Source organism: Pagrus pagrus (assembly GCF_965226575.1).
Source record: "Pagrus pagrus genome assembly, chromosome: 4".
In the NCBI taxonomy this organism is placed as follows: domain Eukaryota; kingdom Metazoa; phylum Chordata; class Actinopteri; order Spariformes; family Sparidae; genus Pagrus; species Pagrus pagrus.
Window position 1 is genome coordinate 22,368,535 of NC_140188.1, and position 17,172 is coordinate 22,385,706.

The following is a 17,172-nucleotide window of genomic DNA, read 5'->3' on the forward strand; positions in this document are numbered from 1 at the left end:
CTCCACCACTCTGCTCCCCTCCACACTTTACTGTTATAAAATGCAAATGTTATGTCACCCACTTCAGGCGGAGATAAATCTGTTATTCCGTGCATTACTGCAGAGAGCCTCACCACCACATCGTTCTCATTGAAGCACCAGTCACATCGTGTTAATTTACCACTCCAGCCTCCACCACTGAAACTATACTTTATAACCATTTCCTTTCCATGACTGGGAAACTAATTGAGTTTGAGACACGTCTACATATAAAATAGAAAATGAGGCATTTAATGGATCATGGCTTCCCTGAAAACAGGATTAGTCCCACATGATGGAAAAGGCTACTGGCACTGTAGCCGTGTTGTCCTGTATGATGATGTGTTGTTGGAGGAAAAACTCTTTTTTGGATCAAGTAATGATGGTTTTCTTTCAGTTCAGGTCTGTAAGGGTCTCTGGGAAGACAGTACAGCTCCAGGTAACTGGAAAAATCATTGAGCATCATCTATTCAACACACAAGTTGTCGGAAAAAAGTGATGAGACTGATAAGATCACCAGGTGATTATTGAGAAGACGAGCCAAGAGTGAAGTCGATAACCAGAGGGTTAAACCAGCTAACAGCTGGCACACTTTCTAAATAATGCATAAAAAGATCATGCTGGTTTACGACAACTTCAAACGTGCAATTGTAACATTAAATTCATGAAATCTGAGAACATGACGTCTCTGAAAAGGAGTCTGATGGGGCAAGGAACACATGCGCACAGGCGATCATTCGGGTTTTGGATGAAATCCAATGTTAAACTTATTTGGAAGAGAAAACCATGTCAAACGTTAAAATGATCCAAACTGTCAGCTGTCAACATGAGACACAGTTTCCAGACCATCTTCCTGGTTCAACTTTGACCCACTTTGCTCACCTCCTGGAAATTTACAGCCATATTGGGTGCACTTTAATTTTAAGTGGTTTAGATCATCTGCTAGCTTGTTTGCAACTTGTCTGATTGTGTGACGGCCCATCTGACCTATTATTGATCTTGCTGCAATCAAAGACCTCAACAATTAACTTAGCAGGTCAATGTGTTCATATATCCTAACCAATGACATGGAGCTAAAGCTGCAAAAATAAGCCAAGTAGTGACAGTATACTATACCGTAGGCTATATGCCATTTTGGTCTATATTACTATGGCCTGCACAACCAGTTTCAAAATAAGCCAAGAACATACGAAGGTGAAGTTTAATTTATTGAAAATGACAATCTGTTTCATGATAAAAAATAAAAAAGACAGTTGACATATTTAAGGATACATCAAATGTAAATGGTAAAGGTATCAATATTTTTCAAAATAATTGTGCTGTACACATCGAGCTCAAGATCACAAAGCATTAGCTTCAAGCTTTACAAAAATGTGAGACATCATACAACGAAACAGTGGTGAGTGGCCCACCTGCAAATACTCAGTAGTGTACACCATTAACATGCTCTATCAAAAGACTATTGAAATTTAAAAAGCAAAATCGTTATCAAAAAAACAGTTGACACATTTTTAGGATGCATTAAATCTAAAGATAATGTAATAGTAAACAAATAACATCATAAACATATTCAAACTGTGGTGATCCTCCTGACATTCTGGGAGTTTTCCTCTGATGCCAAACCCAGAGACGCCTGGGTTTGGCTCTCACTGGGCAGAGACCAGCTGCTGGAGGACACGACGTCAGGCACCTGGGGCACACCATCACATTAAGATTTTAGTGACACTACAGCACTGTAGATGGACAACAAACAATCACAAGAAAAGGCTACACACAGATTCCTGTCCTGAAAGCTTTCCTGGAAACAACATCTCCAGTGTACACACAGACATTTTTGTGGACGAGTGGGAGATGCAACTATTGCCTTAAAAGCCTCAAAGTGACTGTCCTCCACCTTCAGTACCTCCAGATGAAGTAATCCTGTTACCAAACTCAAAGCACGTCAAGTCAGAGCAGCTCCACATCAGACGTAATTGGGAAAAGAGGCTACAAAAACCAGTTCAGAAGAGTGTATCCATTATCAGACACCAGGATATTACACACGAGATCGATACAGTGTGTTATCCAGAATCAATACAACAATCAATTAGTCAATTACAGGCCAGGACGGGAAACCCCCCTGAGGTACAATTACCTTGTCGACATTGACAGGCTGGGATCATGTCAGGACAATGACAATATTCTTCTTAATTTGTGTCACATGATACACCCCAGTGATGACGACGGAGACACTTAGCAGTGCTCTGTGAGCGAACAACAGTGCTGATGGCAGTTTGTGGAATCGTGACCAATATGACCAAAAAGGATGTTATTCCACGTCCATGCTATCTGCTGTAATGTCTGACATCAAGCTGTCTGATGGGAGGCCAGCGGAGGTGCAACAGCTACGCAGTGCCTTTCTCATCAACATGGGAGGAGGTGGCTGAAGCTCCAGCTACACAATGAATGGCTGATTTATTCAGCTCCAATTGATCTCTCTCTCTCTCTCTATCTCTCTGTCTGTCTCTCTCTCTCTCTCTCTGTCTCCCGCCTTCCCACCTTCTATTTTCTCTATCTTACCTTGGTAAAGGTGGCAAAGTCCATTTTGCGACCAGTTTCTATGAATAGCTCATTGTAAACTGCATCTGTAGGGTGAAAAAGAGTTTTAGCCTGATCCAACCTCGCAGCCCCTCTGGACATGAAGCAGACCTCAGATAAGTAGCAGGTTTAGCGACTTAGTGGCTCAGAAACTTAGAAATGGAAACGTAATTATAACGGTGGTCATTTACTGTTATGAGTTTTTATAATCTGACTCATGGCTGCAGTCAATAGAACAGTTTAAACTTGCCGTTTGTCAGATTTAACTGAAAAACATAGCCTCAAATTTTATATTGTAAATGTTGTTATAGTTAACAACTGTCAAGTTGAACTACATGTAAGTCTCTCACCTGTTGGGCCATCACTAGAGTATCCTGGGTTGAACTGCCCCCCTATCGCCTCAGCAACCGAGCCTCCCCCGCTCCCTGATTGGCTGAACCTGCAAATGCCCAAATTGACGGTCCAATGGAAAAGATAACCTTTAGCTGAGATACGGCAGAGCCACTTTGTCAGAGGCTACGCTGTTGTGCACAGACAATTTTCTTTTCGCACAAAGCTGCAGTAAATCAGGGTGCCTCTGCATTGTTTTTATCGTAAACTGCTTTGACAGATAAAAAATGAACATCATCATCATTTTTCACCGCATTTTATTAGACCCAACCAAAGTGCTCCACTCCCACTTCAATGTGCTCAATGGAAAAGCTGTAAAACGTATTTCAGCTGCATGGAAAATGCTGACAAATATAAGGCGTAATATATCTGCTTCTTAAATGAGCTAACCACAATGTGAATCTTAATTAAGTTGTTACAAAATGAAATGACTATTTAATGCATGTAATTTCAAATTCATGTCTTCAATTTTCTCTTATAATGAGGAACAATAAAAGCCCATTCATTCGTTCTCAGAATGAAGTTGTATGTATTAACCGAGATTCGTGCTGAGTCTTCACATCAGCTTATGTAAAGTGTGAACGGAGCTCGGTGCAGCCAGGACTGTACGTCCCTGCTTCTTTCACAGATTAGTTGCAGCTACTTTCGCCCCACAGCTGAACTTGTGTTTGTTATTTTAAAAAAGGGAGGAAAATCCAAGGTTTTCATTGTTTAAAAATAGCCTCATAAAGCAAAGAGTGTCCAGAAAAAGAGCTCTTAAATCTTACCATATTGCCTGCTGTGGGCCCGATTCTGAAAGGTAAAAAAAAAAAAACGAGGCATTAAGTTTACAGAACTATTACGAGCTATCAGCCGTTAACTTTATTATTCTCACTGCATTGATCACAGAACCAATGTGCACGCTCGCTGCATCTACAGCAATATGAAGGCTGTAAATGTCCCGCCGTTTATTGGTTTTGGGGACTGCACTAATATCATAGCCTGCAGTCAGTTTGCAATTCAACATTGAAAGCCGGAGCTGAGTGTTAATGAGTTTTGTAACACGGCTTCATGGTTTGTCTTTGCCAAAGGTCCTCCTGGCCACGGCGAAAAAACACAACAATATAACAATGGTGCAGATGGCGCTTGCCTCGGGAGAGATATAAACTGTTCCTTTTACAGGGAGAGAAATTGCCTTTGTCATTATATTTTAAATCCCCGCTGTCATGCCGGCCAAAGTCTTTGAGGGTGACAATATTGGATCACTTTCTTTTTTTTCCCCAATAATTACAAAGCATACATTACTCCCCATTGAGGTGGATTACTCAAAGAAGAGCTTAGTGACTTGGAGGCATGCCACAGCCTCTAACATGAGAAACATCCTCATGAAGTTAATTCAACGTGCACAGGGATGTTACGTTAGAGGCGTAAGACTGGAGCAAGGACAATGGCGAGGAGGTATCAGACATTTCAGGTACAGAATCAGCTGCCGGAGGAGAAAGGTCACACCTGCTTTATGATAATCCCTCAGCTCTAAAGCATCTCCCCGTGATTTGCAATGGTCCAGAATCAGTCACAGGGATTAGACTGACTTCTAAATGTGTGACTCAGGGCTACTTTTTGTTATCGCACACAAACAGGCCTCAGCCGCCTCCTTGTGCTATAAAACAACAGTCCCCCCTCGGAGATGGCACTCCAGAAACATCTCTGCAACATCCCTTGTTCCTGGCCAGACGTTTTACGGCATCACACCAGTGTACTTCCTCGACTTGCCACGGTAATGACCTCTCTGTTTGGAGAGATGGTGCAGCCACATTACAGATATTCAGAGTCGGGTTAAGAGTTCTGAACGAATTGCAGTATAACTGTCTCACCATGTGGTGGTTTCAAACCTTTATTAATGTAGAATTTCCCGAGCCAGGCAAGTTGGTACAACGAAAACAATTCAACATGCCTCTCTTAAAGGTGCAAGATGTAACTGCAAACTGCTGCTCACTATACTCTTTGTTGTAGCTATCTTTGCCTGTTGCTAGCTGCCCTTAGCGAATTAGCTCAGTTAGCCGCAAAACAGGAAATAATCGTGTTTTCCCAAAATGTGGAGCTGTTCCTTTGAATCTACAGGGCAAGCTGTGTGCAGACGCTTAATGTGACACTGTGTTACAGGGGGGTTTGTTCAGTCACACATACTGACTCATCTGGCAGGAATCAGGTATGAGTCAGGGTCTCATGTTCCCCAAGGTGCAATTTCTGTCAGTGTATCAACAGCTGTAATCCTTTTCGCAAACAGGTTGACAGCCTGTCCAAGGTCGCCACATTCCCACCATTGTCAACTCATCTGCACATCTCAATGGCCTTTATCAGACTCGGCCACTGGTGCCACTGACAGGGTTTAGATATAAACCCAGGACCAGGAAATGATTGCTTTATTTATCCAAGGGAGACTCACTATAATTGGCCATTTTTTTAATCGATTTTCCTGCAACACCCTGCAACACCTTTGTTAAATCACATCTGCCAGTGATGGGAAGACCAGCAGTCGTATCAGAGTGGAATTACTGTTACTCGGCTGGTATTTGAGAGAAGACATCACAGGAAAGCACCATAGCACAAAGTTCAAACTTGATGATTTTAACGACAAACAAATAATAGCAATTACAAAACAAAGTGAACATATAAAGATGCATTATGGTTCATTCCCTGTGAATGGCTACATAAATGTCAGGAAACAGCATTGCACTGAGTCATGGATGTGATTACCTCAGTAAAAATGTAACTGTGTTGAAGTTAAATTACAGTCCATACTGAAGTCACATTTAGTCATCCCTTTTTAATGTCAGAGTGATTTTTTTGATAGCAGAGCTGGCAGGCTGAGCCCCAGCAGGGGAGCTATAAGCTGTGGGCAGACAGTGATTTGTTAGCACTTTCGCTTATATTAAGGGTCAAGATGTGCTTGAACTCATAGAGAAGGGGGAGACACAGTGTGATTTAAATATAGGGGGTAACAGTGCACATCTCAGATTGTCTCTCCTTAAAACATTCATAATGTTGCCTTCAGTTGATCATAAAGTGACAGAAATAGTCGTGTGGAGACTGAAAATAGATCAAACCTTGGCATACTTTCACACCTCCGCACAGCTGACCAAATCAGCATGACGTGGGGGTAAATGTTGAATTTTTGGTCACGGATGGACACAGACCCCCCTAATCCAACATTTGAAATTAAGCGATTTGATTGGCTGCATTCAAACAAATTCATCTGCGTAGACAAATAACCAATTATGAATGAAAAGACAGTTATGAATCAAAAAATATAAAAAGTAAATAAATTAATTTAGTCAAAGACGGGCACAGGACAGATTAGTGTGCTGTAGCAGAAAAAAATCATGTTACTTAATTTCAGTTGGCGTTAAAAACTAGTGAATAAAGTTACTCTCATTACAGGGATAGAAGGTGTCTTCACACATTCACAGTATTTAACTGGTGAAATGTCTGGCTTGAGGGCCCCTCTGCAGTAGTTGTTAAGGGTGAGGATTAATAGTCATGTCTCCCTCCTGTTCGAATTGTCCCAGTTGTTCTGTTGTTTAAACCTCCAACCCTGCAGTCATACACACATACCTCTCTAACCTTTGTGCTGCCGCTGTTTCCTGAGAAGAAACGCTTTCTGCTGACAACTAATGTTCCGCCTTTGTCAGAAAAAATATTACGTGCCCTTGGTGAAGGCCGGCCCGGGGCAGTGCCAAGTCACAGCATGTAACCGCCCATCTTCTTCATTATACTTTAATCACACTTTCTGTACTGGAGAGGTGTGGGGGGGGGGGGGAGGTGACAGGGTTTTTTCACCTGGAGCAATTTAAGTAAGAGAAAAGTGCCTACTTGCTTGTCGTCTTTGTCTGTAGCAGAGGACAGTGCCGATGCAGAGCAGGAGGAGCAGCGAAAGAGCAGCGAGGGAGGCAGTTAAAGCCAGCGGGACTGTGCAGTCATCTCCATCCTGCACCACCTCTGCAACTGAGAAGAGAAGGTCACATTAGTGTTTTGGTAAAAAGAATTGCTGAAGCAGTGTTGTTACTTTGCAATTCAATTACAGATCTGCAGACAGAGTGTAAAGAAAGCCATGTTTAATTTCCTGTTTAAATTTGAAGCGGCTGGCACGAGGGTGTCTGCTGAGGGATGCTGCTCTGAGTGGATTTCAAGAAAATGTTACAACTCCAAATGGAACATTACGAAGATAATAACAGAGCAGTATTTGTATTCTGAAGCTGTGGGCCTCGGAGAGGTTTGCAACCTCAGCTCTACTTCTGCGGCTGTGATGCAAACCCATGCAGCGTTGATCTGGCAGCTCCTTTCTCTCCTCTTCAGTAATAATGCTCAGTGATGATTCACAGGCTTGCCAAAAGAGAACGGACAGAAAAAGTGGAAAGACGAGAATGAAACACACAGAGAGAGACAGATTAAAAAAAAAAAGAGCGCGACACACAGAAATGTAGCGACGGAGAAGTGAAGTAGGACAGAGCATATAGAGGATTAACAGAAAGCTCTCTCTCTCTCTATGCATTTGTGTTGCATGTGTTATTTAATGTAGCGGCTGTGTTCTCTCACCCACTGTCAGACGGACGCTGCTCTTCAGTGGTGTGGTGAGGGCAGACACAGAGGCCAGACAATCCACATGAGAGCTCTTTGCTGCCGTTACACTGTGGTAGCTGGTCACAGTGAAGAGGCCTTTCCCTGACTCTTCACTACTGATGTTGTATTCACCCTGGCTCACCTCCGCGCCAATCGCCAGAGAGAGAGAGAGAGAGAGAGAGAGAGAATTAGTATTTTTTATATTCTGCTTACTAATTGGGGTGTTCATGATGTCCCATGATGGGATTTTGCTGAGGTTCTCTGTAAATACTCAAAACAGAACTGTATTTAAAGGCACAGCTGACCCAAAAACAAAAGTTAAACTCATTTTTCTTTGTGTGATGATCTCTGGGATTTGTGTTTACAACAGCAGTGTTGCACTCAGAAACGGTGGGGGGCGCCAAATCACACAAAATGCCAATTTCTACATCATTTGTATGTTTCATATCCATCATATCAATAATTGTCCCAACCTGTTAAGATTACATGTACATGAGCTGATTTTCATGTCAAAAGGAAAAGGAGATGGTGGCGGCGTTACAGCTAGGCGAGGTGTCTGCCAAGCCAGAGAGCGCTGTTCGAGAGGCATTTCGACATTCGTAAGCATGAAACCAGTGGATATTTTTAAGGAGACTTCAGGACTAATCCAGCTGGGGTTGTAGCGATAGAACCACGTAAGCCAAAACATGATTTTCCTCACCCTAAACAGGTGTTTTTTGTGCCTGAACCTAACCAGAGCATAAGTACAGCATTGTCACAAAATAAAAGTGAACTTAAAGAAATGTTAAGTTGCAACATATCTGTGGTTTGCCAACATTTTTTGGCGATTGTCTTGCAATAGCGTTTGGTTTATGGTACGTAGCACCAGACAATTATACTTGTAAAATCGACTTTGTTTCGACCCTCTGCACATAGAAAGTGGGGCTCTGTCTTCTTGAAACTGGGAACAAAAGGCCTGGAGCAGGATGAACTGTTGTTAGGTCTTGACATCACTCACAGTTCATCAAATCAACTTCTCTTCTCATCACCGTGACAAATGGTCAGTTCCCTAAAGGGTCTTGAGGAGTCTTAACGGCCCCTTCCCTGCAACTGAAAGCCTGACATTAATAATTCATTTGCATTTGCACGGGCACAATATTAGAGCCTGTACTGTTTTTGCAAGGGGTAGATAAAATGTTCACCACAAGGTCTGTACATTTTTTTGGCCTTTTATGGCTTTATTGATAGGACAGCTCAGAGATGACGGACTCTTTCAGCAGCAAAGTGTTGTTATCCTATAATCCAAATCCACTTGAGTGCTTTGTACTTCATTAGGGTCAGAGCTGATACACAGGTAATACTAAAAACTGTTTGGCCAGCCACCTCATATGCTTTACAGCGAAAAGAAAAAGTAAAAAACAGTCTTGAGCTTGATGAGTGTTTGCTGATTAAAAAAAAAAAGTTTTGCGAAGCTCTAAAAAATAACACTTTTTAATATAAAAACAGTAGTAACGAGGATGTGTGTACTTACCAGTTTGTCATCCACTTTCCATTGCAAAGTGGGCACAGGGTACCATCCTGCTGCCTGGCATTCAAACACGGCCGACTGCCCCTTCAAAACCAGCTTGTTGTCCCCAACCACTTTAACGCTGCCCTTTTCTGCAATCACAAGAAAGTCATTTTTTGTTATTTATGTGTCTTTATTTACTTCTGCATTATTCTGTACATTCATGAGGGTGCATAAGTTTATGAGTACCGAAAAACCTGGGCAGGAATCGATGAATTTCATCAACAGTCTCCTTTGAAATTCATGTAGTTGCATGCCCAAAGACGAGCATCACTTACAAAAGATGGATTTCATTCGTCCCGGGTGATTGATCGCGTGTCTCAAAGTCTCAATTGCCTGACGAACGCTTCTCCTCTTTTCCCCTTCATCTCCTTCCCTGCCAGCCAAATAAGCCACTTAAGGCCCGGAGAGATACAGTATCTCATATGTGAAGTCTATTGTCTGGCAGAATGAAAGGCGGTGGATGCAACCCACAATTGCTATAGACAGAAAGATAATTACAGAAGCTCGGGTGCTTTGTCTAAACGAATGACATGTCTGTGTTGATTTAGGTTCAAATCCTCAGATGTTTTGTGTGCATTATTGGCTGTCCCTTTCCTCCGAGGGCTTTTATCTGATGCCCGATTCGGTGTCATAAGCATCGTACCATCCCATTTTAAAAGCGACCTGTTCTGACAACGGACTCCAGCTGCTTTTTGAAAGAGTCTCAGCACCAGCGAATAAAGGTTGGCGAGGAACAGGCAGCCTCATTTGTACTGACTGATGAGGGGCTCTGGGCAATCACGGCTGATTGATACATCTGAACAAAGAAAGGAACGACATCAGCACTCCGACCCAACGCTCAAGTCTAAGTGATCCCTGAAATAAGGTTTCAAAAGGTTTGTTAATCACTGTAGGGAAACTCTGAAGACTTCGGGCTGCTGTGTCAGGTCGTGTGAGGCGGGGAGTCCTCAGTTCAACTTTAATTCTGGAGATTTTTCAGCAGGGTTCCTCGGAGGGGAAATTGCTGCTTTGAGGGCAGCGTTTAAAGACTTGTACGTGACTGTGTGCAAGATTGGAGTTACATGGACGGTATATAACACATGCACTGTATGTGTGGGTGTGAAGTCATTCCAACGAGAAGGGCCCTATGCCTCTATAGGCCAATCATCGCATGCATTTTCATTCTTCTCTGAGTTCCCCTGCAGCTCCGGCCTCCACTGCAGATCTTGCTCGAACTCTCCGGCGCATGCAGCCATATTGATTGGCTCTAGGTTCGTGCGGCCGTGCTGCATTTGTGTGCGAGTGAGAACGAGAAATGAGCAGAGAGGCAGCAGCGAATGCAAGCAGCAGGAGTGTTTGCTCATGTTTACATCATCTTCATATTGGACAATTAAAGCAGGGAGTGTGGATGATAGCGTACAGAGTCAAGCAGCGCTCTGTAGATTTGTGGCCCCATTCCAACAGTATATTTGGAGCTGCAGTACACAAATCACAGGCAGAGTTGCTGACTGTTAACGGGGCGTGCCAGCATGCACAATTAATTCAAAGGCTGTGTCAGGCCATAGTGATCCTCTGCATCGAGACCGGAGGGCCTGATTCACCATACACTACTGTTAATGGCTGCATATGTCAGTGGGGATTTGTGGTACTGGCAGCCATGGAGGTTCTCTCCATAATATATTGGAGGCGATGGGTCATTGGTTTTGTTTCCTCTCGCTTTTTTGCAGAGGGGATGTTTCCCCGCTGTTTTTTTTAATTCTGTTTTTAGCTGAGCTCTCAGTTCAGTTCGTTGAGACTATAGATGCAAATAAGCTGAGTGATAAGGTCAAGAGAAGCACAGGTTTGAGGCATGCTGGTTCAATGTGAGCACAAACGTGTCGGTTATTTTGATCATTTATGGCATTTTTCATCATCAGGGGCCGTATAAAAACATATTGTAGTGCTGGGGTCCATCCTTTCCATCCCCGACTCTCCCAAAGAGTCACATAACCCTCGCTTCAGCACGAAGGAAAGACTACACAAGAATTTTCTGACCTTACCTCTAATAATTAATTATCAGAGGGAAGGCCTTATAATTTTTTACATTCCCTAATTTGTGTAAAAATGTGCATACCTTTCCTTTTTAATTTAAGCACGTACTACAGCTCTCCATCGATGTGATGTGTATTAGAATTTTTTAAGGATAAGTTACTTTTTGATTTTTTTTTTTTTTTTTTCATGTTCATGCCTGCCTTATTTAGATATTGTTTGGAATTTATTTTCACGATGATCCTGATGAAGGCCACAAGTGACATGTGTCAGTCTAATAATAAAGTTGCTCTACACCACAAGTGTTTCTGGAGCTTTTGACGTTTTGTGAATCACAGAATTAAATGATGGCATTTTATGTTTTACATTTCATACAGGTCATATCCACATTTCCACAATACATGTCAAACAAGAGACCCCTGTTGGCGACGGTGTTTCAACATTTGGAAGCTTGAGACCACTGAATATTTTTAAGCAGAAGCAGGAAATTTTACGGCCATGTTTGGTGGCAACTGAGCCAGGTAAGCCTAAACATGAAGCTGTTAAGTTTGAAGTGGTTTTTGTGCCTAAACCTGACAAGACCATAAGCATTACATTTTCAACATATCCATTGTTTGCAGAAATGTACACTGCCAACATTTATTCTGGCGATTTGTTTGGGATGAACTTTTTCTGGCTTACTAGATAGTATGGTAGAATAGTTTTTGAATTTTGAGTTCACAAACTTGCTTGTTCAGGCTGTTTTCTACTTTGGATACTATCAGGGAAGTCCCCCTTGTCAAAATGCTGCTTCGCGCTGCAGAGCTCTCCAGCGTGAGATAATAACACCATTAAAACTGCTGCGAACCACTGATTCTTATCAAATCTTGTCTCTTAACTATCCCAAATGTGCCGCCCGGTCCTCACACAGCATTGGCATAAAAATATACAGTGAATGAGGAGAGGAAAGGAGATTGGCTGTAAATCTGCTCTGCTTTGCTGCCTGGTCTGACTGGCGTGGAGTCCAGCACCTTCCAGCTGGTATTTATATCTGAGGGCCAATCAATTCCTATCCCCGACCACCACCCGCACTGTCATCAACAATGTCACAGAGACCATCAAACATGCCTGGGCAACTCTACTCCTCCACACAGTCCCAAATGATTTCCCACCCGTGATATACACCCCGATTGATCACTCAGGCGCCGGTAGACAGGACACTGAAAACTTTCATTCTTCTTTAAAACATTAAAAAAAAGGCACTTAATTAGGATGAGCACCTTGAAAGCTGGCGCACAAAGCTAAGTTTTTTGCCTCTGACTCTTTGATTATTTTTTTTTGCGAGCAGACACGGCAGTGTGTGGGTGGGCAGCTTGAAAGCAGCCACACAACTTTTGCTCAGTCCTTTCAATTACCTCTCTTTTACCGATGCTTTTTGCCTCGTCAAGGTTAAATTCAGTGTGTTTCTGCACTCTCTCACACTGCAATCGTTGCAATTGAGGCTTGCCATCTGCTTGGTTTCCTTTGCTGTTTTGTACGTGTATGTGTGTGTGTGAGAGTGTGTGTGCGCGCAGACTCTTGTTTGCAATAAAAAGAGTATCCCTGAGAGGAGCTGGCTACACAAAAAGCCTTTGAAATTCTCTGCAGCAGAAATAAACAGTTCCTTTCTGCCACAATGTTCAAGGTAACACACATGCACATAGTAGCTCCTCTGAGTCTCTCACACACAAACATACAGTTACATATGAACATACAGACCTTCTACATACAGGCTCGCTGTTCTCCTATCAATGTCCTGGAGGTCACAGGTCACTTGTCCCTCGTTGTCCCTTTGAGTGTTTTTCAGGCTGAACACCCAGTCTCCCGGTGAGTCACGGCTTTCCTCAGCAGACACATCAGGGTTAGCAAAAGGCAGGACACCAGTCTCGTTGGAGATGGTGAGAACCGGTATTTGGTTCAGCTGCCATATCATAACGGCCCACTGGATGTTGGAGGTGCCGCAGGTGAACTGGGCCTCTTTTCCTCGCAGGACAGTTAGCTTTTCAGGTGACAGCGTCATCTCAGCTCCAACTTCTAAAAGTCCAAAAAGAGACAGACATAAAACACATAAAACAAGTCCTTCGATCTTGAACTGGGAAGTGTTCTTATTTGCTTTCTTGTTGAAAAGATACCAATCTCATGTCTGGCTATGGAGCCAGCAGCCAGTTAACTCACTCATTATATATATCGTTTGTTTAATCCATACAAAATCTAGTTTCAACTCTAAATCCAGATTTGGTTTTTGGGTTATGTGCTGGACTATTCCTGAGCTGGGTGCAGTGGCTTCCTGTTGCCAAGCAACCAGCAGAGAGTCTGTATTTTCTTAAAAAGTAGAACTATTCCTCTAACAACACCTTATAATACCAATAACATTACAATATGCACAATTTCACTATTGACTTCATCAGAAAAATCCCTCTAGCTGTCTAAGTCCGGGGCGCCCCCAGTAGTTTTTCATAAGGGGGCCAGAGAGGGCCATTCAAGATGTGGAGAGAGTGAGTAAGAGATAGAAAGAAAGAAAGAAAGAAAGAAAGAAAGAAAGAAAGAAAGAAAGAAAGATTTGAAGTCAGCCTTAGAGGGATAAAGAGACAAAGAAAGGGAATGACAACAACAACTCCCCAGATCTGTTTCTTAGTGTGGCTGTCCAGATGGAGATGGTGATTTGGCTGGGTGCATGAATGAGGGCAAATAGGATTTAGGGAAGAACTACTGACAGAAAAACTAGACTGTAAATTAATCCGTAGCTGTCAGCAAAGGACCACAGCATCATTCTGCAGGGTAAACATTCAACAGTAACCTGCAGAATTTGATAAAGCTACGAGGATTACATGAGGACTCAAATAGAAGAACAGACACTGTGAGGAAACGTTCATAAGCTCCTGTGCTCTAACTGTTCGGGCCTCTTCTACAGTTACTCTATAAACATCACACACACTGAGGCACATCGCTGCACACGTCCTCAGTCGAATTCCAGCGTATCTATCGCTGACAAATGAAGGAGAAAAGGAATTAATATTAATGACAAACCGTGAAAAATGAAATAACAGGTTTACACCACAGTACTCAGGGTGATGGATAACTTGTTTGTGGGGAGCTAACTGCGTTACCATCTACAGCCAGCATGAGCAATCATAAATTATGCATCCGTTGAGGAAATTGGGTCTGAGTAATATCTAGGCCAGCCTATACAGCTATTTCTTTTCATTGCAATCACAGAATGGCAGGCTAATGAGCATAATTTGTGCGTGCACCTATTGGGACCATGATCCAGTGACTCTGAAGTCCCCTGACCACTGGCTACATCTTACTGTTAACTAGATAGGCAGCCATTTTGAAGGAAATTAATTATAAAGTGCAGATAGATCATTAGGGCCTCTAATTAGGTTGTCTGTGAAGTTTAATCTGAAGGGTGCCGCTATTAAGCACACAGCGGCATTGGATGTGGCCGTTAATACCAGCACACTACCGGGCTCTGTGACACATCTCCAATCAAACAAGCTGCTGTTTGTTTTGAGCCAAGCTCTCACCTTGAATCATGCATGACAGTAGGAGCACTAACAGAGGAAAGATGTCCATGTTTGGTGAGTCAGTCCAGTCAATCCATTGTTTAATTCTGAATGGACCTGAAACAAAAACAATTGATGTTGGTCTGTCTGTCCGCCACAGTCTAAACTGAAATATCTTAACAACTACAGGATGGAGTGACATGAAAAGCATATCACATATCCATGATGCCCACAGTATGAATGCCACTAACTGTGGAAAGTCCCTGACTTTATGCACTTTGGTGATCTTAAAGGGATAGTTCAGGTCTTTTGATGTGAGGTTGTATGAGGTACTTATCCTCAGTAAGTGTATTGTGCGTAGGAAAACAGATGTCGTACAGTTGGGGGAATGTGTAGTGCCAAGGAAAAGGCTCTTTAGCGGCAACGTAAAGCACCAAAAATGTTCTAAACATAGGGTACAATTAAGCAGATATATATTTTTAGGTGGGACTTATTTCAGGTGGCTACATTACGTCTTGCTGCTGGTTGGGTTTACAGCAGTACGATGCTCTGCTTCCTGCCGGCGCTACTCACTGCTTGTCCACACAGGGGGAGAGCTGACGGTCATGCAGGTAACACACTGAATACTAAGTACCTCACACAACCCCACATCAAAAGACCCGAGGGAATCACTTTAACTTCATCTCCAGGTCAAAAATGTCATTTGTCCATTACTTTGGCTCACAAAATACCTGCAAAACCAATGAATTAAACTATAATTAAACTTGTGGTTTCACTACATTTTGCAGTAGCTTGCCGGTAGTTCAACTACATTTATTTATACATAGTGATTCCTATCACATGTACATTGTCAGTTTGACTTTTCTTTTAACAAAGTAGTTAAAACTTCACTTTGTAAGTTGCTTTAGTTAACCAAACTTCGCCCTCAGGTAGCTTTGCTGTAAATCAACTTCCTTCAATGTAAAGTGATTTGTATGTTTTCAAAGTAGCTTCCCCAACACTGCTAACATGCTGAAGTTAACATTCAGCTGAAAGCACAGCAATGTAGTTTCACAGAGCTACTAGCATGGTTGCAAACATAACATGTAATAATTTCCTGCATCTTGTATAAAAGACAACAGGACCTTCCAGTTGCTGGTAAAGTTTTTCCAAAGGAAAAGAAAAAATGGTCGATAAAGCTAATTTTGTGGAGTGAAATTAATTCCTATTTTGTCAATTCTGACATGAATCAATATTGTGCACTCAAAGCATTTTTACACAATGTTAAACTCAGCACTTATTGACAATTAAATGAAAGCAATAATGCAATAAAGTCTAACCAACCTGTAGAGACAAAGCGAGTTACAGTAAATGTAACAGATCTTGAATAAATGTTTGCATGATCACCTGTTTCCTTCTTGTTTCTATGACCGCTGATAGGACTATAAAATACCTCCATGAAAGGAACTCTTGGATCATTTTACCACAGATTGTATTTTAGTCAAAGTGCAACAGTATCAGTTTAATTTAATCCAGGTGAACGTGTGATAAGAGATACAGTTTTCCAGCATAATCACTGAGATCTTGTATATAAGTACTCTAACTTGCAGTGCAGCACCTGTCTCTCCACTTATCCTTTCACACACAGCTGAGCACAGCATCTCCTGATTAAATAAAGTCCAAGTTAGTGAACAATAAAAAACAAAAATTCTGTAACATTGTTCATCTGACTCACCTCGGTCCGTTGTCTCTGTGGATCAGCGGCAAGTGGTCACACACACACACACACACACACACACAGTGGAGTCATGTCAACGATACTGCTTCTTCCTCATGCTTGGTGCTCAGCCATATCACCCAAAACTGTCCCGTTAAATATTACCAAACTCAGTGGGAACTTTGCCCCGTGCTGCACACACATGTAAATATACAGAGTGACTCAGACTGTAAACAATACCCCTTGTGGTGCCCCAGCTCCCAGGGGCCTTACAAGACCTCCGCCCTCTTCAAATGAATGGATTTGGACACACTGGTGATGTATCTGTATGATAAGCATGGCAGATGTACAGTATGATGTATGGCAGAGGGATGACATGCTTTGATATTTTTAGCCATGCCCGCAGCGTCTGTCCTTTGGTCCAACTTTGATTCAGACTGAAATATCTCCACAACTTTACGATGGATCGTCAAAAAAAACAAATTCAAGTTCCCCAGAGGGGACTTTGGTGATCCCCTGACTTTTTCCCTCTTGTGTCTCCATGAGGTTGAAATTTGTAGTTTTAATGAAATGTCACCACAACTATAGATTACCATTAAATTGTTGCCTAAGAAATGAATTGTGATACTTGATATCCTGAGTTTTTATCCTGCGCCATCACAGGTTTCCCCGCCGGTACTTGAAATCCTTACAAGTTTGTAAATTTGAGGGGAAAAAAACTACAGCTTCAATAAACAAACAAAAAAGATAGCAAGGCTGGTAATCAGTTACCAGCCTTGCCGATTACTAGATCCAATATTTAGCTTTTTTTT

General features: G+C 42.2%; 1 protein-coding gene across 2 annotated transcripts; it reads right to left on the reverse strand.

The window, feature by feature from the left end:
• Positions 1-1,282: 1,282 nt before the first annotated feature.
• On the reverse strand, positions 1,283-13,408 carry igsf5b (immunoglobulin superfamily, member 5b). 2 transcript variants are annotated; one of them, XM_084350647.1, is made up of 9 exons: positions 12,878-13,408; positions 9,095-9,222; positions 7,561-7,726; positions 7,279-7,347; positions 6,838-6,969; positions 3,753-3,777; positions 2,946-3,034; positions 2,578-2,642; positions 1,283-1,708 (listed from the first exon to the last, which is right to left on the reverse strand). In XM_084350647.1, exons 1-9 carry the CDS (start codon positions 13,176-13,178, stop codon positions 1,589-1,591), a joined length of 1,095 nt encoding a protein of 364 aa, XP_084206773.1. In that variant the 5' UTR covers positions 13,179-13,408; the 3' UTR covers positions 1,283-1,588. The 2 variants fall into 2 exon arrangements, with proteins under 2 accessions (XP_084206773.1, XP_084206774.1); XM_084350648.1 differs by lacking the exon at positions 7,279-7,347.
• Between the last annotated feature and the right edge of the window lie 3,764 nt (positions 13,409-17,172).